The following is a 22715-nucleotide window of genomic DNA, read 5'->3' on the forward strand; positions in this document are numbered from 1 at the left end:
TCATAGACTTCTTCCATCCAAATTCTAAAAACCCTCACACTACTAAAGTAATGGGAAATAATCACATAAATTTTTAATAGGATAAAAATATTCTTATAAATAAAATAAAAAATGGTTTGAAAACCACCCGCAAGGGTACGGTGTAGGGGGGAAGGGTGGCTTGAAACTCATTTTTACCTTGTCTTTCATGTGTAAAAATGAAAGAGAGATTGTAAACGAAACTGGTTATACAAATTGGGTTTTGAAGAGGGTTTCGAAGCAATTGATTCGACTTGATTTACAGCTTGAGTCGTCTTTTCTTCAATCGGAACCAATAACGGAAGCAAGTCGTAATCCCATAAACCATCGAAGTAGGCCATACTTTTAACAAGCACATACAACACTTCAAAGAATTGTGTATGTTCATGGTCAACAGGCGGTTCCCACAAGAAACCCATCACCATAGGTGATCATGCATTATTATGGTGTGATCACCCATCACATTCCTTCAACTCCCACTTGAACACATTATAATGGTGACCGATGAATAGAATTTGTCATTTCTTTGTCTGATTGAACCTTTTTACCATATGATCTCCCATCTGATCTCCCATCGACAACATAATAGAGGTGACTTCACATATATATATATATATATATATATATATATATATATATATATATCAAGTGACTGTCATCACTTACCGGTGGTTGGGACCCATACAGGGCCGGCTCAATGGCCTAGCCATTGAGGCAGTCACTTAGGGCCCCAGTTAGTAACGCTAATTTTTTTTTTTAATAAGGTCCAAAAAAAATTTTAATAAGGCCTAAAAAAATTTTTAATTTTATTTTAAAGTAAGGCCTAATTTTTATTTTTATTTTTTTATTTTTTAAATAAGGCCCAAAATTGTTTTTCATAAAAATTTAAGGCCTTTAAAATAAGGCCCCAATATAATAAGCTCATTGTAAAATAAGACAAATTAACCTAAAAATACAAATATACCACATCAACTTTTTTTGGGCAATTAGTTAAAAGTTAAACTTAAAAGTCATGAAACATCAGTTAAAAGTTAAACTTAAAAGTCATGAAACAACAATGAGAATGAAAATAATAATAATATTATTAAAATAAATATTATTTAATTAATATTTAAATATTTAAAAAAATAATGTTTAACTTCAAAATTTCGCCTAAGGCTCCCAAATACATTGAGCCAGCCCTGGACCCATATAACCGTGACAATGATACAAATTCGGACCGGCAATTTTGACACGACCCGCGAATCCGACACGAAAAAAAGGTATTGGGTTTGGCATAATCGGGTTCGGGTCGTAATCGGGTCTATCCGATTAAGACCCGATAATTTCGTGTCTGGTGAGTCGACCCGTCAGACCCGCACAGTATCCAAGTCTTGCGGGTTGACCCGCCAGACCCGGTTTTTTTTATTTTTATTTTTTTCTAAAGGATAAACAATAAGGCAGCGGCACGGCTCACTGTAAACCTAAACCAGTCGGCGTGCCTCTGCCTCTCTCACTCTCAACTTTGGTCTCTCACTCTCCCTCCGTCTCCCTCTCGAGTCTCGGCTCTCTCTCTCTCTCCCTCCTCGCCGTCGCCGTTAGCAACTAGCAAGGCATCCTCACCGTCGCCGTCACCGTCAGCAACTCAGCAAGGCATCCTCACTCCTCAGTCCTCACCGTCGCCGTCAGCCGCGCCTCTCTCTATCTCTGGACTCTGATTTTGGGTATCATATATTGATCATATTCTGTGAATTGTTTGTGTATTGATTTGCGGTATTGTCCTGATTGTTATTGTTATTGTTTTTGGTTCATCAAATATCTCATTGAAAATATGTATATTTAGCCAGATATGATGTGATTATGAATATAAAGTTAAATGACTAGAAGGTGTTTGTAGAAATGTTTCTCTGGTGCTTTTGAGTTTTGACAGAGAGTTTTGGCTTCTATTTATAAAAACTTGTATGTATACAAGTGATTACAGAGTTGAAATGATAGATTAGGGTTTAGGGATTTAACGGGTCGTGTCTACCCGATTAGACCTGGTTATTTTAAACGGGTAAAACGGGTCGTGTCGGGTTACCCGGCTATTTTCGTGTCATAATCGTGTCAGACCCGATTACCCGTTTAGCTAAACTGGTCGTGTCTGCGTATAGGCTAATCGTGTAATGGGTACCCGTGGGTCGTAATCGGGTCGTGTCAGGTACCCATTTTGCCACCCCTTCATACAAACCTCATATATAACTTACATTTGAAAACTGGCTTACAAGAAGATGATACTTAATAACTTATATACACATGATTAATATTGTACTTACGCTATGTGATATACTTATAATCATACCATATCACCACACTCTGTAGTCGATGTTAATGGCGACCCACTTTATCAACACTTACTTGATGGTGGCAATTTCTCTTTTATTAGCTTCACTATTCTATCAGTACTCGATGACTTAACACTATGCTCATATCTAGTACCAATACATTTTAATCTTGCATATAGCTCGCTTCCTTTGTAATTCGACTACAAAACTGCAACTTATTCGATCATATACTTAATGAATTGCATATGGTTTCACACTCGACATTGTGGTTAGTTCTTATACCAGATGATACACACTTGAAGTATAACTCACAATTGAAAGCTGGCTTGTAATGAGAATGTACCTAATAGCTTATATATTCATAGTCATTAGTAGACCTAAGCTATTGGATGGGAGGCTGAAGTCCCCCCTAAATTTAAAAAATTCACTTGAAATTTTTGTATTTTATAAGGTAAGCGTTCAAAAATGTATTATTTATCTCTCTCTCTCTCTCCACTTGCCCCTTCACATTATATTTTATGATTTTTTTCCCGTACAAATTTATGATTGTACATAAGTCATGTGAAACACTTAAGACCATAATAGACGAATTCAACCAAACATATAAATCATGTGTCGACCTGCACCCAATTTTCGATAAAATACTTCCTTTAAGGTCAAATTCATGAATTTTTCTTTGACACACCTTATCCCCAATTTTACTCTATACGAGCATAGATATTACCCAGTATCATCATGGTACATGCCCATGGACTTTACATTCATATGAACCGTAATATTTGCATCTTGTTATTGCCTCGTATCTTTAATCGATCAATTATGTTTGCTAAGTAAGATCGCATAATCTCATTCATCTAGACGTCGACACATGATTTATATGTTGATTTATAAATACTGTAGCTACTCAAGGGTGTTGGTTAAATTTAAAAAAATTGATGTGGGTGAATTTTTTTGAAATATTTTCGAATGTACTTCAGGGTATCTGCTTAACGCTCCCTAAACAGTATTATTTGTATTTTTGCCCCTCTCCTAAATGCACGTTATTCCTATTGGGCCTAAAGAACCTGCCGCTAAAACTCGCAGTTAACGTGCTGGCAAGCAGTGAGCGTACTCTTTCGCCATGGCCGCCGAATCCCCACCCCTCGCTTCTCAACCTCCAAAGAGAAAGCACTGGAGAAAACGAACTGCACAGGACTCAGAGCTCGAGCGATTCGAATCACTCACATGGAGCTCCTCTCTCCCCGACGACGACTCATTCTCTATGGTCGTTGGTACTAACGAACTCGAAGGAGGTTTGGCCTCGTTCGTCGATTTAATTAGTTGCTCTGTTTGGATTCCGAGAAAAAGGAAGAGGAATAGCGAAGAAAAGAAAAGAAAAACAAAGAAGAAGAAGTTTTTTTTGAGTTTATGTTTTCTGTTTTTGAGGTTTCTCTTTATTTGGAATAAATGGAACATTCAACTCAACCAAGCGAAATATTTGTAGTTAGGCTCAGATGAGCGCACAATCATACTCTCCAAAGTAAAGAGAAACCTCGATTTAATTTGAGGTTTCTCTTTATTTTCCTCGGTTGGCGTGAAAACCGAGGAAACTAAATGAAAGATTTCCAATTTTTGTTCCTTTCTTGCTTTTGGAATTCTAAAATTGTCGGTTTAAAACGAGATGTTTTCCTACATTTTGTTAGAAAGCGAACAGAAAATTAGGGTTTAAGCTTGTTCATGGTTCATGATTTTGGTCTTGGTTTAAATTACGCAATGGGTTGATTTCGAGTTAACTTGGTACTGAAAATTCTGATGTTGAAATTATATTCTTCCCTAAATTTTCTTAGTGAGCAAACTGAGGATTAGGGTTTATAGGGGTTTGAGTTTGTCCGTGGTTGATGGTAATTTGTAATGTTAAATGCATGTAGGGTTTCTTTCACTTGAAGAGATTGATGAGGCCAAGTACAGTTTAGAAATTCCTCAACTTGAGGTAGGAAATAGGAAGGAGAAAAAAGCAAAGCAGAGTACGAAATCAAAGAAACGGAAGTGCAGTGATGCTGATGGCAATTCTGGTGATGCTAAAGTTGAAGAGAGGATGGAGAAGGCCAAAGTTGAAGAAAAAATGCAGAAGGATGAGAATGTGAAGAAGAAAAAGAAGAAGAATGAAAAGAAGAAGACGAACCAAAAGGAAAATGAATCCCAAAGAAACGAGGAACTCCCAGCTGGTCAGTTTCTGGCTTAATGTTAAACACAGTTTAATACACTAATCTCTGTGCACACTGATGTCAACATAACTATATTTGTTACATCGTGAGGTCTGTATATTTTAGTTAAAAGGTAACATATGAATTTAAGTTAAGTAGTTTTTGACTTCTCACCATGTTAATGGTTTCATATTTCATTAATTTCTGAATTGGTCCGTCATGAATGTTTTAGTTTGGTTCATTTTTATTTCTGTATATGTTTTGTTTGGACATTCCTTAATTCATAGGTTACCTTTTAAACTTAATTGGGTACTGGTGACCACAATTTTGTCAATGTATGTTAATATATAAATTTCTGGGTCAGTATATATAGTATATACACATTTTTTATCTCTTAATGTGTTATGGTTTGGTAATTTATCAATACTTGTGGTTTTGTCAAACTCTGCTTGATGTATCTTTGATATCTATACTTTTTTTGGGGATAAATTGCATTTTCCAGCCATAAACCTTAAAATTCATATGCTTATTACATTATTCACATGATCACTTTTTTTTTGGTGATCACTTGATAAGCATCTAGAAATTAAAGGTAAATATGATGGAAATTGGTGAAATTTTAGTAGTGGAGGGGACATTGTGACTAATCATAGTTTAAGAATTGCTTTTAGGAGGACATTGCAAATGACCTTATAGTTTGGGTTGGGAAGTGCAATTTTCCTTTTTCTTTTCCAAGTTTCTGATTAATTCTTTTAAATCTTTACTTGTCAATGATATGGGGTGATCAGAATTGAGGTTAGTTTCATTAATTTTTTTCATCAATGTATGTGCTAATCCCTAGGTGAATTCTAAATTTTTTGTTCAGTTAAAACCTGCTTGATATTTCGTGATGCATTTTTTTTTTAAAAAAATTTATTTATTTATATAATATATATGATTGTGTAATTGTCATGTTGATAATGTAGTAATTTAAAAATTGACTTGGCAAAGGGGGAAAATTCTTATTGGCATAGTACCGGGATTGACACCTTTCTTTATATACTAAACTACCCACGCACAGCAATTTCTGTTTCAGAAACACCATCCCTTTGTGTATGCTTTAATTTCTATATATGTCAATGATTTATTGTTGAACTCAATCTTTTTTGTGAGTCATGTAGTCAGACTGTATAAGGTTTGAAGCATACAACGTGATATTTGTAGGATTGTAGTGAAAAGTTTATGTGAAACTAAAAGAGATGCTTTCCACGAACTTCACAACTTTTATTGTAGTTAGCAATGTCAAGGAAGATCTTGAAGAAGAGTTGGTTGATGAAGCTGAATATTATGCATGGAATGAGATGAGGCTCCATCCCCTGCTCATGAAATCAATATACAGGCTTGAGTTTAAGGAACCAACTCCAATACAGAAAGCTTGTATTCCTGCTGCTGCTCATCAAGGAAAGGTTGGTTTAGGTTCTTGCTTAAGGTGGTGCATGGGTGTTAATGACAATAAGTTTATAGTCTTTTTATTTGTTTATTCGACAGGATGTTGTTGGTGCTGCAGAGACAGGGTCTGGCAAAACACTTGCTTTTGGTTTGCCCATTTTGCAGCGTCTCTTGGAGGAACAAGAAAAGGCTGGAAAGATGCTTGAGAAAAAGGGGGAGGAAGCAGAAAACTATGCTCCAAAAGGCTTTTTACGGGCTCTCATTATTACTCCTACAAGGGAACTTGCACTTCAGGTACTCAAATGCTTTAGGTATTGCTTCTGTTTACTTCATCTCTCAATTGTGCATGAACAGTGTTAGAGAGCCTGATCTGCACTATTGGAGCCTAAATAGCATTATGTATGGGCTTCTTGCATTGGGTTTAGACAGAATGACTTGACATAGCTTTTAGACACATAGGTTTTAGACAGAGTGACTTCACATACAATCATCTAAACATACATACACGGGCATGCATAAATTTCTTATCACCCTAGCTTGTTCTATCTTGTTGTGATAAGCAAGAGCATGCTTGGATGCCCTACAATGATACCAGCTACTGTAAAATTTGAAGGCACAAACCTCTCTTTAACTCTTTAAGAATAGATTAATCATAAAATTTGAGCCATCTCCATCATTGTAGACACAATAGCCAGACAGATGTGAATACCGAACAAGAACTATTGATCTGTTCAGGGTGTGCATGAAAAAAGAATGAGGGAGTAACGAATGAGGAATTAACTCTATTTGGAGCCAATTTATGATTGAACTGAATTCAAAGTCATGTTGATTCACTATGATAAGTGAGTGGAAATTTGAATTCAAAATTCAATTCATTAATGAAATTTAGTGAATTGATTTTGCAATTCTATTCTTTTTTTTTTTTTTTTTTTTTTTGCAATGGAGATCATGTGAATTCATTGATTCAAGTATATGGAAAAAGTAGGGATATTTTTGAAATCTAGTAAAAATGGTCATTCAAGTGGATTCAGTAAGAGCAAACCCGCCATGACTAGGTTTGATACTTTGTTAAGGATTCATATGAATTCTTAATTTAATTCAATTTAAGTACACTGATTGGGGTCCAAAATATATGGAATGAATTTGAATTCATACCAAACACAAACTGTGCTGAATGAGTTCCAACTTAATTTTGTATGTAAAGCTACTTGATGCCTTCAATACAATAAAATCAAGCCTGTGAACCATTAAATGTGATCTAGTACAATAAACTTATTATTCATAAAAAAAAGTTATGGTCTAGTGTTTAGTCCAATAGCTGCTGCAGAAATCTGGGCCCGTATACCTTCTCTTAGCTAGAGCTAGCAAGCTGCTAAATGAAGTTATGTTCATTTACTGAGCTTGAATCTGCTTAATTTTCTAGTCATCTGTTTGCTTTGTTTCATCTCTGGAAGCGAGATATGGTTTGTTGCAGCATTTCTGGCTTCTCTGTGAAGTAGCAAGTATATGTAGTTAGCTAACATGTTTTAGTGGGAAAGCTACCTGAACATTTGTAGACAAACTCTCACAGAGACATGCATGACTACTCCATTGTTCCCAAGTGAGTATCTTCTTTGTGAAAGGCGGATTCATTAAGGAGAAACAATAAATGCGTTGACCCTTCACCTTTCAGTATTGTTTTCCTAAAATTACCCCTTGTCTTTGATGGTGAAGAGTACCAAATGAATAACAGGTTAGATGGGAAAGGAAATAATAATTTTTTTTTGTTTTTAAAAAAAACTCTTTTGGATGACAGAAACTCATGTTGGGACAAACATAAAAGAAAAGCAGTACGCTCATTGTGGGAAGGAGTAATATTCCTATTTGTTTGAATAAACTGTACGTCACTGCTGCATTCACTCTTGGGGTCTGGGAAACTAAGATAGTTGGCCAGATAAGTTAGATACCTTGTTTCCCATAATAGCACTCATTTTCCTTGGCGGAATAAGGTCCCTTTGAGAGTGATGTTCTTTGCTTGGACATTTGCTTTGGGGAAGATCCTAACCATTGATAATCTTAGAAAGTGACGTCTTGGAGAGTCAGTGGACCTCCTGTTACTACATTGTGAGATGGCTAATGCCCCATGGAATACCATTTTGAGCCTTTGTAGGGTTGGCTTGGGTTATGCCTAATCAAGTAGTATACCTTTTCATTTGCTGGAAAGGTCATTGTGGTAGGTTTCGGGATGCTACTATGTGGAAGATGGTTCCATTGTGACTTATGTGTATTTGGAGGGAAAGAAATGATCGATGTTTTGAAAACTGTTAATGGACAATGGGGAATTTAAAGGTTATTTTCTTTAAGGTTCTCTATCTCTGGACAACTGCATTTGGCTCTAATATTTATAGTTTTCATGTTTTTCTTGAGCTTTTCTTCTTCTTCTAGTTTGGTGTTTCTCTTGTATACTTCTTGTGCGCGTGGGTCGCACCTTTTGCACTTCTTTTATAAATTACGTTTACTTATCATAAAAATATGCTGATAGCTCCAGACTCCATGTTTGTCTATTTTAGTGCTTTTGCGTCCTTTAGATCAGATGGTTTTTAGCTTTGAAATGAAATTGAATCTTCAATCTGTTCCCGCTCCCTCCCCCCTGTTTTACTTCGATTTCAGGTCACTGATCATCTCAAGGCAGTAGCCAATGGAACAGATATTAGAGTGGTTGCTATTGTTGGTGGAATGTCGACAGAGAAACAGGAGAGACTCTTAAAAAAGAGGCCTGAGATTATTGTTGGAACTCCAGGGAGGTTGTGGGAACTTGCATCAGGAGGAGAAAAGCATCTTGTTGAGGTAGTTATTGATACATGTTGTAGATTGCATGTACGGGAGTTCATTTCAGTATTCCATAAGATAATTGGTTTTACTTTTTTGTTGTTCAATTTCAATTATGTTTATTTACTAGACTTTGAATAATAATGTTTGTAAAGTGTTTTCCATTTTCAAGAAGAGTACCATTTTTGAAAATGGTTGACAGACATGGCGTAGGATCCCAGTTTAACTATTAATCAAAAGACTTAATAAAACCCAATAGAAGGTGAACTGGGACTGAAACAAAATAGACTAAGACATCTAGAATCTTCTAAAAAAAATTAGACTTGACTCAATACCAAAAAAAAAAAACATTAATCCACAACAATTGCCAAAGTTACAGATGTGACCACGATTACAAAACTAACCATTTCTCATTAATCACAAACCCATATTAAAACTTATTTTAATTCTACTCGTAATGACTTGACCTTCAAAACCATCTACGACTTAACCCAACAAGATGTTGCATGTGAGCCACAAAATAGATATTCAAGCAACAAAGTGCATTTCTGTCACTACTGCAACCTTTTCATGTTCATTCCAGTACCACTGTCCTCCACCATTTTTGTTTTTGATTTGTACCACTGAGCTCCATCAAGCGGTGTAGTCTTCCAAGCTGTAAAGTTTGTAATTCCCGACAATAGAATTTAGATTTCATAGTTCAATTCCATTTACTATCAGAGTCATATTCTTGGATTTATGTGCAGATTCTTATCAAAAGTGTTGGATAGATCATATTCTGTCTACTGGTGCTTTATTCGTTGATGTACTGAATTGATCAAACACATTTTGTTTGACTCACTATTTTTGCTTTGCAGTTACATTCTTTGTCCTTTTTTGTGCTGGATGAGGCTGATCGAATGATTGAAAATGGACATTTTCGTGAGTTGCAGTCAATAATTGACATGCTTCCTATGACCAATGGCTCGATTGAAGGTCATTCTCAAGATACACAAGACTGTGTCACAGTTTCAAGCTTCCAGAGAAAGAAAAGGCAGACATTTGTTTTTTCTGCTACCATAGCACTATCTGCTGATTTTCGTAAGAAGCTAAAGCGTGGTACTCTAAAGCCAAAGCAGTCATTGACTGATGGATTAAATTCTATAGAAACTCTCTCTGAGCGAGCCGGAATGAAAGCTAATGTTGCCATCATTGATCTGACGAATGCATCAATAGTGGCAGATAAGCTTGAGGAATCTTTTATTGAGTATGTAATTTTCATCTGGTATCTGGAAATATTTTCTTCGAAAATTCCAATTCACTTTACCTATTAAACCATCCTCTATCATACCATATTGATTTTTCTATTTTTCTACTGAATTTGCTTAATGTTAGGTTTTTTATATGCATGCATGTAGCTATGTAAGTTGATTGTCCAAATGTTCATTCAAATTAACTCCGTACCTGATCAAAACTAGCATGCGTTTGATTTATGTTTACTTATCTACTGTTTTATTATTATTGTTTCTGTTGGTGTAATTTGAGGTTATACTCTGTTTGAATTGGTACAAATCTCTGAATACTCTGAACCGCTTCATGCCTTGGCAAATACATTCATCTGAGGTGTAATAATTTGGGCTTTATGACCATTCATAAAATTGAAGTCTTCATTTAAATCTCTGATATTCCTAAGGTGCTTGATATCTTAATGTAGTGAACATCTATTTTGTTAGTTTCACCTTCTATGCATTGCCTATTATCGATACATATTCATGTTCCAGGTGGGAAGATTTGTGTGCATATATGGAGCCAAGTGAAAGGTTCTAGATGTTTAGAATCTCTTTACATATGGAGTGTAGTAACTTTCATTTTGGGCTGTAGTGTGTCAAGTACTTAAACTACACCTCCTCCATAAACTAGTGGTCTTCTCAGATATGCCCCAGGACTGATACCATAGTTATTTGAAATTCAGACTCAACTGTTAAAAACCTTATCTTTTAAGTGGAATGCCTTCTTCAATGGAATGCTATTAATTTTAATATCTTGCAGATGCAGGGAAGAAGATAAAGATGCCTATTTGTATTATATTTTGAGTGTTCATGGACAAGGACGCACAATTGTGTTCTGTACATCAATTACAGCTACGCGCCATATCTCCTCCCTTCTGCGTATTCTTGGCATCAATGTTTGGACAGTACATCGTGAAAAGCAGCAGCGTGCTCGGTTGAAGGTTGGTTTTTCCTTCAATTATTAGCAGCATTCGTATCTAATTGCTTACTTCTATGCACATGAGAAGGCTGATGTGATGCTAGTTTTGCTGCTGCTCCAATATTTTACCTGTTTATGTAAGCATTTGGTTTTCGTAGGGTCTCGTATAGCTTCTAATGTGGCTCTTGTCCATCTCTATGACACCGAAGCAGTGTTTATTTCTTTATGGCCACTATTAGCACCCTGCATCTTAGCGAGCTTTACTTACTATGAACATTTTGGTTTATTCCACGCCTTATGGAATACTATATTCAGTCGTCTTGGGCTAGTTTGGGTTATGCCTAGATGAGTGACATACCTATTCACATGTTGGAGAGGGTTATTTGGTAGTCTCATAGTGCAACAATGTGGAATATGGTTATGTTCTGCCTTATGTGGAGTCTTTTTGAGGGGAAAGAAATTATTGAAATTTTGAAGACTGCAAAAGGACGGTGGTGGAGCTAAAGACTTTTTTCTTTAATACTCTTTACTACTGGACATTGCATTTGACTACTTTAATATTTCTAACTTTCATGATTTTCTTGAGCTTTTTTTTTCTTTTTTTTTTGATTAGGTGTATCTCTTGTATACTTCCTGTGTAGTTGAGTTACGCATATCCACGTTTTTAATGAATTTTCGTTTACATATATAAAAAAAAGATTAATAAGGTAATTGATTCTAGTACAGTTTGTAAATGGTGGTAAAAATTACTCTGCTTAAGCTTTTCTCACAAGTAGCTTACACTTAATAGGGCATTACTTGATGGTATAGCTTCTGTTTACTGCTAGTAACATATTTCCAAATCCGTAATTGGTTGTTGAAATAACTCCAAAAGAAGAATTAAAAATTGTTTAAAGTATTTAGACATGATATATGATGTATCAAAGCTGTGCTTGCATTAATGGGCTTTTAGTCATTAGTAAATGATGAGAATGTTGATGGAAGAATATAGTCTCTTCTCTGTGTTTATTTAGAACCAAACACTAAAGCAAGCAAATTGAGAGAGATTCTTGTTGCCAGTTATCATGGTTATAAGGCTTTATTGTTTGTGTGGAACATAAATCTGTATCTAGGCTGTGGTGCATTAACTCAGATGGTAAATGAGTGGGGTGGGGTAAGATGGGGTCTTAGCTTCTATTCTCCTTTCTGAAGAAAGGATAGAACACGTAGTGCAGATAGTTTTTAAGGGTTACAAATGCTGAACAGGTTGAGACCACTCAGTACATGAACTGTCTTATCATATTTGTTGGAGCTCTTTAGAGACATTCGTTTAAACTTTGACTTTTTCCATTCTCCTTTTAGTAAGGCAGCATTTTGAGAAAACCATGGTCAATAGCTAAATTGGCTTGATTATCTTACCAATTTCCTTTTGTCACCATGTGGTCAAGTTTATACATTAATTTCGGTTTCCTTGTTCATTGCCTTCCCTTTTAACCCTCGTGTGTTTAATGCAGGCAATTGATCGATTTCGTGGAAATGAACATGCTGTACTTGTTGCAACTGATATCTTAGCAAGAGGCCTTGATATTGCCAATGTTCGAACTGTTGTTCACTATCAACTGCCACATTCAGCTGAAGTAAGTTAATATTAGGATGCTTTTTGATGTATTTCTTTAAAATTCTTCCCTTAGTTTAGCTATATGTTAATTATGCTTTTGTTAGGTTTATGTTCATAGAAGTGGAAGAACTGCTAGAGCTTTCGCTGATGGGTGCAGTATTGCACTAATCGCGGCAAACGAGACATCGAAATTTGCTTCATTGTGCAAATCATTTTCCAAGGTATATCTTCTGAAAAGGGTGCTTTTAATGCTTCTTTAGACTTGAATGCATGATTCACATAAGATGCCTTCGTGTTTTCCTGGTTGAATTATACCTGAACTAAAAGGAAAAAAAAAAAATTAAGTACTAATTGTGGCTTTGGGGAATCAGGTGGTAGGTTCTACTTTGTATAAATCTATAAATTAACAGTAGCACTTATCATTCTTAGTTCTTTGTTATTACCTTAATATAGCATTGATTTGTGGCTTATATGCATGGCCTTTTCCCCTTTACACAGGAAAGTTTTCAGCGATTTCCTTTAGAGAATGCATACATACCAGAAGTCCAAAAACGATTATCTCTTGCACGTCAAATAGACAAAATTTTGCGGAAGGACTCCCAGGTGTTTACTTTTGACCTATCTGGTGATATATTTAAATACTGATATAATTTTGAGTTCTTACATGCCACTGTAGCTTTGGGTTGGGTGGCCTGGGCCTCTGTGCTGGTCAACATCGGTTTCTTGATTAATCTATCACGAAGTTATTGATTCTTCTAAAGCCTTAATGTTTGATGATAATTTATCTTCAAAATTCAATTTTGTTGTGTAAAAGAAGTATTAACATCTGTGGCTACAACTCTCGTAATTCAGTGTACAGGTTAATTTCTCTCATAAAAAACCAAGTACTTTTCAGCCTTATATTTTGCTATGTACATTTATTTCATTTGTAAATTGTGTGAGTGCATGCCTGTATTTTTAGGAGAAGGCAAATAAAAGCTGGTTAGAGCGAAGTGCAGAGTCAGTGGAATTAGTAATGGATAATTATGACAGCGAGGAGGAAACAGTGAGCAATTGCAAGCTAAAGAAAACTACTTCCATGCAATTAAAGATGTTGCAGCAGGTTTCCTCTTTCCTTGAATGTTCTCCTTTTAACCATCTACCTGCCACCGTTAAAATTTATAATAATCTAGAAGTTTGGCCAATTCATTATCCTAAAGAAAATAATCTTACATAAGCTCATTATATTTTCTTTCAAATTGCAGGAGCTCAATATGCTTTTGTCACGCCCGTTGCAACCTAGAACATTTTCACGTCGTTATTTGGCGGGGGTACCATTTATGAAACCTTTCTTATTTACTTAGTTGCCCTTTCTATACTGCTGTCACTCCTGGTAGAAAATATATTTGTTGATGCTGAAGCCTTTTCTTTTCGGTGATACCAAAAGTGTTAATAGATATAACATGGGCTTAATGACCTGGTCACTGGGTAAAACGGAGTCTGAAGATGGGAGTACAAGTGAGAGAGTGCTGTTTTTAATTTATTGAGGTCTAGATTGTCTTTATTATGGAATGCATGTAGTTATGTACTAGTCTGTATCGTATGATACGGAATTTGTTTATATACACATGTTTTTGTAGTTACTAGATATGATAATGTGAATGATGAAATACAAAACAAAGTCTATCGCATTTTGCAAGCAGCACTTTCTGTAACTTCTGTGAGAATTCATGTGAGCATCTTCGGGAGCATGCTCAGGTAAAGAAACTGGGTTCTGATGCAGGGTTCATTATCCATAAGTCATTCTGCAGGTCAAGTTTTTTTGCAACTTATTTAGTCAGATTAAGGCAGTAAAAAAACTCGCTGAAGTTGCTTATTGGCATAATCAATATTCTCAGCTTTTTGGAGCTTTGTAATTTAGAGACCAAGCTTATAGAGATATAACGACCAGGCCCCTCGTCTATTGTTTATTAGGGTCAGATAATAAAGATTCAATTATTACTTTAGTTTATTCTTGTTTTAAATCTCAGTGATACATTAAAGATCATGCAATATTGTGTAGGTTTTTGATACTTTCTAGGGTAAATTACACTCACCCCCTCCCTTCTCAAATTACTACTACATTCTCAAATTGACCTCTAAAAGAGTGTATCATGCCTGAATCTAACTAGGGTTCACAGTGGTGGAGGAACAACTTGGGCCTATAAGCTACCACAAGATTTTGAGTGCCCCTTGTGTCAAAATTGACTGTTATTTGGGATAGAAAATGTTAGCACGTGCCTTGTTCGTGCGCCTGACTCACAAAATTGCCATAAAAAACTGATAAAGATTACACAAGGGTGGCCGTGCAGCTACCTCTTGCCACAGCAGAGGGTGCCACCCTTGTGTAACATCCCGGTTTGCGTAGAATGAGTGGTTTATAAAGACATTCATGAGTATAAGTCCCACATTGCTTATTTATTAGGTGAAATTAGGCTTTATATGTGACTTTAGAGATGCTCCAAATTGACTAGTCCTTTTGCAGTGATACTGCAGATGTGGCTAGTGCTTTTCTTTGAGTCGTTACATGCTAAGGTGGCCACACGGCCATTCCTCTAAACAACTATGTTAGGTGGCTGCCCCCTCTTGAAAAGGTGAGGAGTAGCCGCGCGGTTGTGCCTCTATATAGATGTGCTAATGTTTTTTCATACCAAAGAGCGGCCAAATTTGACATAGGGAGCAACTTGAGACATTGTGGCAGTTTATAGGTCTAAGTTGTGGTTGAGTTGTAGTTTAGAGGTCAACTTAAGAATGTGGGTGATAGATCTAATTGTACGGTATGAGCATCATCTCTGGTTTCAATTATAACCTACTACACTGTTCCCACCTTATTATTTATGTTATATCCGCTCACTCTCACATACTTTTGAATTATAATTAGTACTTCTTATTTTTGCTTCTTGTTGGTTTCAGGCTGGTGTTTCACCTCTCCTGCAAGATCAGTTTGAACAACTTGCTAGGCAAAAACTTGGTGGCGGTGGGGGTTCAGGAGAAAACAAAAGAAGGAAATTGGTGGTTATTGGTCAGGATTGTGTGGAGCCACTCCAGGCACTCCGTAGTGCTGGTCATGAGGTAGTGTCCATATCTCGTGTTATTTACCCTTGCCTTAATGGTTACTTTACTTATCAACAGAAAGAAAAAAGATCTTATGGGAGTTTGCATACATAAGATGCCTTACCGAAGATCCCATAATGCCTAGAAGGTTATGTGTCTATATAACTATACTTTTTGAAGTTTGGGTGTAAATGGAAATTTCGCAAGTAAATTTACCAACTGCTTTAATGTTGACTGTTTAAAATTATTATTTACTGCATTTACTATTGCAGAAAATAATATCAATATATTTATATACTGGCAGCGTTGAAAATTTTGCCAAATTCTGGGTGATGGATGATATGTGAGCGTGAATAGCCAGTTTATATTCCAGCATATGATTTTGATAAAAAAAAATTATAGGGAGTTATTGTAGGCCCAACATCCATTGTCTTGTTGGTATATTTGACATGCTCGAGTGTAGCCTAAGGAATGTAGGCAGTAGCAAAAATTTATCCAACTCATTCGAAACTCTGGCCCTATCATATGATTCATATGTAGAATTAGACAATTCTTGAGTCACCTCTTTTATTCATATGCCGTGTTGTTCCTTTACCATTCTAAATGTTAAAAGTATCTCGAATCAGTCCGTTTGCGATCTTCTCCCTCTTCCAAGTTCTGGCATTTTATATTTTGATCTATCTCTTAACAGGTGCATATGCATGTGGATATGAAAGAGATGGCAGAAAAACGAAGGAACGTGGAGAATCTTAGGAGAAAGAGAAAAGAGGAGAAGAAACGTATACCCCCTTATAGTTTACAGCCTTTGTGTTTTCTTTTCTTCGTATTTTTTATTTTCCATTCTCCTGTGCATGTGTATTTAACTAGGTGGAGGGTGGCAACATTTAATTGTTATTTTCCCTCTTCCAGGTATGCGTGATCAGCGAAGAAAGCAGAAGAAAAAGCTGAAAATGGGGATGGAGTAGAGTGGCTCTCTCAAGTCTACACACATCAAAAGTAAAAAAACGAAACTATTAGAATTATTGTCCTCTGTTTTGTAGCTTTACTCATTGGATATAAGTTAAGCCTTCACTTTTAAAGTTAGTAGATATAATATTAATCTAGATATATCATTACAATACATTGAATTAGTCTGCATGGACATCTCGTACACAAAAGTACAAGTTGAAAAGTAAAAGAGGCATGACATGGACATAAGATAGCCGCATATATATATATATATATATATATATATATATATATTTTTTTCAGGTTGCATCTTGCGTATTGTTTTCTCAGTGCTGGCTGATTGTGTGAAAGGCAGAAGCCAGATTTCTATGTAGCACGTCTGAAAGGCATATTGCCGGTGAAGGTGGGTTTGGAATTCATGTTGTTCATTTGACTTTATTTAAGCCGTCATTTTCTGAATAAATACAACGTAAATGTGAGGTTGGTTTTCCGAGATAATCGTAGACTTTCGAATTTATAAGCCGTTGACATAATTATACAGATGACATCTGCTTAAGATCATGAGCAAATTGCATTGATTTGTCTCTGTCTAGAGTTGTGATTAACCAAAATATATACGGCTGGTGTGACAATGGGAGTAATTATAGAAGTAGAAAAGCAAGTTTTTGACTTTTGTAGCATTTCATATATCAATAAACAACTCTAGAACTTGTAAACATGGGCATGATAATATATATGATAGAATCAAATTTTTCTGATAATTATCATTATAGTAGTTCGTAGTTACCCATTGCCACACGGAATAGGTTATAGGTTTGTCCATAAAGTTGTTTCTGGACGAATCATATTTTTGACGTCATATTTGACCCTCTCTTTTTAAAAAAAAAAAATCAGAAAAAAATAAAGACAAGTCCAACATGTCCAAATTATTTTGCATGTACAATTAGAACATGCATAGTAGTCGATCCTGCGACAGCGACGAAGGAACTTTCTTGCGTGGCTAGGCTTGCTTTAGAATATGGTTACCCTTCTGATGAAAGGAGATTGAGGGAGTCAAGAGTCAAGACAATGGCTATTGTTTGAACAAAATAGTGCAAGAGAAATGAATCTATTGGCGTTAGATGCAGCCTTTTCAAATTCAAGGTCAGCTTGATATTGATATTATCTTTTATTTGAGAGGTTTTATTTATTAGTTGGGAATTCTTAATACGTCACTGATTGGATCAAAGGTGGCTCGTTGCTGCCTCCTCCCCTTTCTTTTTAATTAATTTTTTAAATTTTATATATTTATATTTTTTTATTAAGAGTGATATATGTCATCATTTTATTACTGTTGACGTAACACATAACTGATTTTACATTTATATTCAAAAAAATTTGCCGAACTTTATTTTCTTTCACTTGTTATACCCCTGGTGAGAAACAGAGAATCCTTTATAATATTGCCATTTGGTTTATGAATGTTACTTTTCTCCCTTAGAATAATCAAACGATATATATATTGTCCTTCTACCATTCAAAGCACGGAGGGCAAGGGTCAAATGACAGCATCCCATAATACCCATTTGATTATTAATTGCATTCATAAACAGCAAGAGCTTACTTGGAAATGATTTCGTGAATGAAATTAAGGATACGAGTACAAGTTTCCATCGGCATGATGTTATCTGTTAAGGGAAGGAGATTAATGTCCACTAATCTTTGGTTAGTTCTAGTCTCCGGCCTAGCTAACCCTATAAATGTATTCATAAAGCAGCAGAATCATGCTAAACTGGATATTAATTAATGCTCATTAATTATGTAATCATCTAGAGATTTTGATAGGTAGTTCAAAATTGGGTTAAGTGAATACTGAATGGTCGTTGCACTTTGAAATTCGAGCCGGTTGGTTGGACGAGTCGGATAATATAATTTAGCAGATGAAGCCAGTTGAGAAGAATTGTGCTGGGCATATATATTCAATATATAAAATTAACTAAATATACAAACAACATTTCTCATGCCCCCTGTAGATTGTTAAAATATAAACTTGCATTTTCGAGAGGGAAACAAATTCCAAGATGATTCCACTTTTAAGCAAATGCCAACAATATGGCTTCACTATATATATATACGACCCTCCTCAAGAGTGAAGACCTGTTTATTTGTGAATTTAAGGAGACAATTGTTGACGGGTTCTTTGGTTGGAGAAATGGAACTTTACCTAATCCCACATTCATGGGAAATGATAGGAGGAGAGAAACAAGGGTTGGACCATAGTCCATATATAAGAGAATTTAAGAAACCCCAACTTTTATCAATCTAATTGCATTGAGGGTTGGTAGCACTACAACATATTTTAAATTATACGTTTCTTATAATTTGGCACCACAGTTCAATAAACATATGTGGTTCTGTTAGTTGCACCACCATGTTAGTTCTGAATATGGGAATTGGGAGGCGATCGGTGATATTATTTACTAGAAGCTACCTAAGGCCTTATAAGGCTCAATACTTAAGCCCAATAAAACCTTTTGCTCATCAGACTCAAGATAAGTTCATCTACCCTTAGACTGGACTATGTCCGACGGGTCAATTCTTCCTCGAAAGAATTGGCAACCGATAGTTACTTGCCCAACAGACACATGGTTAGAGAACATATTAAATAAAATGAGTCGTTGAAGCATTCCCCGAAGGAGTGTAACTCATAAGTATATGCCACCTTTCATATTGATCCCTTTACCTTTGGCCCTTGTCATATCAAGTGTACTTACCATTTTGACGACAATCCTATAAATGAAGGCAATAGTCCATATTTTAAGGTATGTAAATCTACTCACTTTTCATTGGGTTCTCTTTTAAATACTGCAGTAACCTAAGTATCATAATATATTCTGCTAGTACTTCAAGTGAGTTACATTGGAGAGTGCCAGGGAGCAAAACAAACGAATTCAAAAAAAATTTTAAAATAACTTATTCAAGGTTGCATAAAAATAAAATTAAAAAAAAACATATACCAACAAGTTAAAAAGAAATATATAAAAATCATTAGTCTGAACTTGATCATAATAAAAAAAATTAGTCAAATTAAAAAGAGTTTGACTAGCTATATTTATATATTTCTTCTGTGAAGTCGAGTGATGTTCCACTGCATCTGCATGGAAGGCGTAAAGCTTGCTGCTCAATGAATGAAAAAGTTTACAGAAAATAATCTTTGCTAATCTTGAAACATGAAAAGCCTTTTCTTTTCAAAAAGACTACTTTGGTTTCTTGAACCAATTGTCAGATGATTATCTAAAACGGAAGAGAGATTTGGGAAACGATAATGAAAGAGACAACCAAAAAAAAAAAAAAAGTTAAGTAAATTAATAAAGCAGTAAACATATTTATGCTTTTTGTGAGGTCATTTGTCATAATCTAACCAACTTTCCTTTTGCTTTAGTAAAACAGTAATATATATATATATATATATATATATATATATATATATAAAAACAGAAATATTTATTGGTAAATGAAATGGGAATTAATAGAGCATAATCAACGAAATAAAACACCACCAATTTCGATTATTTTCAAATGCATTTAATTCAATTAAAAGAAAAAAGAAAAAAGAAAAAAAAAGAATCGGACAAGAATCAAAAATGAGGTGTAAGAATCTCACAACAAATGTGAAACAGTTTGAAAGGTCTTTACACAAGTAGCCCTCCGCTTTTTTCTCGCCCCTATAAAAACAGCCCCTATACATCTCTTCACCTACTACGCCTATACGACTCTTCCTCTCTCTCTCTCTCTCTCTGTGTCTCCGAGCCATCATCCATGGCTTCCCAGAGCTGCTCAGCGGAGCAACTGGCCCAGTTCTTGGGCCCCAACACCACCAACGCCACCGCCGCCGCAGCCTACCTTTGCTCCCAATTCTCCACCATCTCCAACAGGTTCACCGATACCGAATACGCCGTCGACAGCACCTACCTCCTCTTCTCCGCCTACCTCGTCTTCTCCATGCAACTTGGCTTCGCCATGCTTTGCGCCGGCTCCGTCCGCGCCAAGAACACCATGAACATCATGCTCACCAACGTTCTCGATGCCGCCGCCGGTGGCCTCTTCTATTATCTATTCGGCTTTGCCTTTGCCTTTGGCACTCCCTCCAATGGTTTCATCGGCCGCCACTTTTTCGGCCTGAAGGATGTCCCGACGCAGCCCTATGACTACAGCTCATTTCTCTACCAGTGGGCCTTCGCCATCGCCGCCGCCGGAATCACCAGTGGCTCCATCGCCGAGCGCACCCAGTTCGTGGCCTATCTTATATACTCCTCCTTCCTCACCGGCTTCGTCTACCCAGTTGTCTCCCACTGGTTCTGGTCCACCGACGGCTGGGCCAGCGCGTTCAACACTGATAATCTTTTGTTCGGCTCCGGCGTCATCGACTTTGCTGGCTCCGGCGTCGTCCACATGGTCGGAGGCATGGCGGGGTTATGGGGCGCCCTCATCGAAGGCCCCAGAATCGGCCGGTTCGACCATTCCGGCCGCTCCGTCGCGCTCCGTGGCCACAGCGCATCCCTCGTCGTCCTCGGCACTTTCCTCCTCTGGTTCGGCTGGTACGGGTTCAATCCCGGCTCCTTCACCAAGATCCTCTACCCCTACAGCTCCGGTAGCTACTACGGCCAATGGAGCGCCGTGGGCCGGACCGCCGTGACCACGACTCTCGCCGGGAGCACCGCCGCTCTCACCACTCTCTTCAGCAAGCGAATCCTCTCCGGCCACTGGAACGTGACCGACGTCTGCAACGGCTTGCTCGGCGGGTTCGCAGCGATCACCGCCGGGTGCTCCGTGGTCGAGCCCTGGGCGGCGATCATCTGCGGCTTCGTGGCCGCGGTGGTCTTGATCTCGTGCAACCGGTTGGCCGAGAAGTTAAAGTTCGACGACCCATTGGAGGCGGCGCAGCTTCACGGAGGGTGCGGCGCATGGGGGATAATCTTCACCGCTCTATTCGCCAACGAGAAGTACGTGAACGAGGTGTACCCGGACAAACCAGGTCGACCATACGGGTTATTCATGGGTGGGGGCGGGAAGCTCCTGGCAGCCCACGTGATCCAGATCCTTGTGATCGTTGGGTGGGTCAGTGCCACCATGGGTCCTCTCTTCTATGCTCTTCACAAGCTCAAGCTTTTGCGGATCTCGGCCGAGGACGAGATGGCGGGTATGGATATGACCCGGCACGGTGGGTTCGCTTACATTTATCACGATGACAACGATGACTCGCAAAAGCCCGGGATTCAATTGAGGAAAATTGAACCTCGTGCAACCACCCCCACTTCCGTTTAGATTTTAGAAATTTGTTTTTTCTGTGCTTTTTCAAAATGGGTCGTGATGAGTAATTATTGTTGGCATAAGATATTTTTGTAAAAGAAAAAAAAAAAAAAAAGAAATATTAGTGGGGGGGGGGGGGTTGCCGTAGCATGGTGGGAAGTAATGGATGGATGATAGAGATAATGAAGACTTGGAGCAGCTGCATTTGTATTTTTCTTCATATAATTTTTTTTATGGTAGGGAATTTTGTGTGTTATACAACAGAACTTTGGTTTGGAGCTAAAATGGTCCTACGGTTATTTTGGCAGCATCATCCGGATGAGTCACCATTTTTTTTTTTTTTTCTATGGAAATGCTTTTGTTAAAATAGCTTTCGAAATGTCAGGGGATGTAGATGTGTCACTGCTTTTCTGAATCATTGTCCAACTAATTAAAAATAAAAGCCAGCAATGAACGTTGAGGCTTTTTTTTTTTTTGAGCCTTAACAAAGTGTTTTTTTTTTTTTGGGAAGAAGTGATGATATGAATATGAATTTAGGGAATTCCGACCACGTGATTTTTGGGGTGCGTGCTTATTGAATATTTATTTAATGTGGACCATTTGGCGATGCAATCAAATTGGATCTTATAAGTGATAAGCCGTTTGAAAAAGTGATATTTGTTATTGACACAAACTAATGGAAAACATATATTCATATAAAGAATACCAAATTAACTAAGGGAAACCATTGATTTCAAGAACAAAAAAAATATGCATGATTCACAAATAAATAGTTTGTGTTGCTCATTTTTAGCAAGTAATTGTGGTTATTAGATTTTAATAATTGTTCTGCTTAGGCGGTTAGCGGTTATTATATTGTAATAATCAAAATTTATTGGTTTT

At 36.9% G+C, this 22715-nt stretch overlaps 2 protein-coding genes across 3 annotated transcripts; both read left to right on the forward strand.

Moving 5' to 3' along the window:
- The first annotated feature begins 1488 nt into the window (after window positions 1-1488).
- Window positions 1489-17105, forward strand: LOC132177348 (P-loop containing nucleoside triphosphate hydrolases superfamily protein). 2 transcript variants are annotated; one of them, XM_059589619.2, is made up of 16 exons: window positions 1489-1721; window positions 3405-3613; window positions 4229-4525; window positions 5777-5949; window positions 6032-6226; window positions 8582-8758; window positions 9598-9986; window positions 10769-10949; window positions 12421-12543; window positions 12629-12745; window positions 13023-13127; window positions 13486-13626; window positions 13769-13834; window positions 15456-15614; window positions 16288-16375; window positions 16506-17105. In XM_059589619.2, the coding sequence occupies exons 2-16, from the start codon at window positions 3442-3444 to the stop codon at window positions 16559-16561; spliced, it is 2439 nt and encodes an 812-aa protein (XP_059445602.2). In that variant the 5' UTR covers window positions 1489-1721; window positions 3405-3441; the 3' UTR covers window positions 16562-17105. The 2 variants fall into 2 exon arrangements, with proteins under 2 accessions (XP_059445602.2, XP_059445603.2); XM_059589620.2 differs by lacking the exon at window positions 3405-3613 and having other exon boundaries at window positions 1612-1721.
- Window positions 17106-20327: 3222 nt separating this feature from the next.
- LOC132178630 (ammonium transporter 1 member 1) lies at window positions 20328-22306 on the forward strand. The gene has a single exon (XM_059591099.2). The coding sequence runs from the start codon at window positions 20343-20345 to the stop codon at window positions 21846-21848; it is 1506 nt and encodes a 501-aa protein (XP_059447082.2). The 5' UTR covers window positions 20328-20342; the 3' UTR covers window positions 21849-22306.
- Window positions 22307-22715: the final 409 nt, after the last annotated feature.

Source organism: Corylus avellana, chromosome 4 (genome assembly GCF_965113065.1).
Source record: "Corylus avellana chromosome 4, dhCorAvel1.hap1.2, whole genome shotgun sequence".
Taxonomy (NCBI): domain Eukaryota; kingdom Viridiplantae; phylum Streptophyta; class Magnoliopsida; order Fagales; family Betulaceae; genus Corylus; species Corylus avellana.

Coding starts and splice junctions, on each gene's coding strand:
- LOC132177348 (XM_059589619.2), top strand. CDS start 3,442: ATGGCCGCCGAATCCCCACCCCTCGCTTCTCAACCTCCAAAGAGAAAG. Junction 3,614..4,228: donor TACTAACGAACTCGAAGGAG/GTTTGGCCTCGT, acceptor AAATGCATGTAG/GGTTTCTTTCACTTGAAGAG. Junction 13,835..15,455: donor CACGTCGTTATTTGGCGGGG/GTACCATTTATG, acceptor TGTTGGTTTCAG/GCTGGTGTTTCACCTCTCCT.
- LOC132178630 (XM_059591099.2), top strand. CDS start 20,343: ATGGCTTCCCAGAGCTGCTCAGCGGAGCAACTGGCCCAGTTCTTGGGC.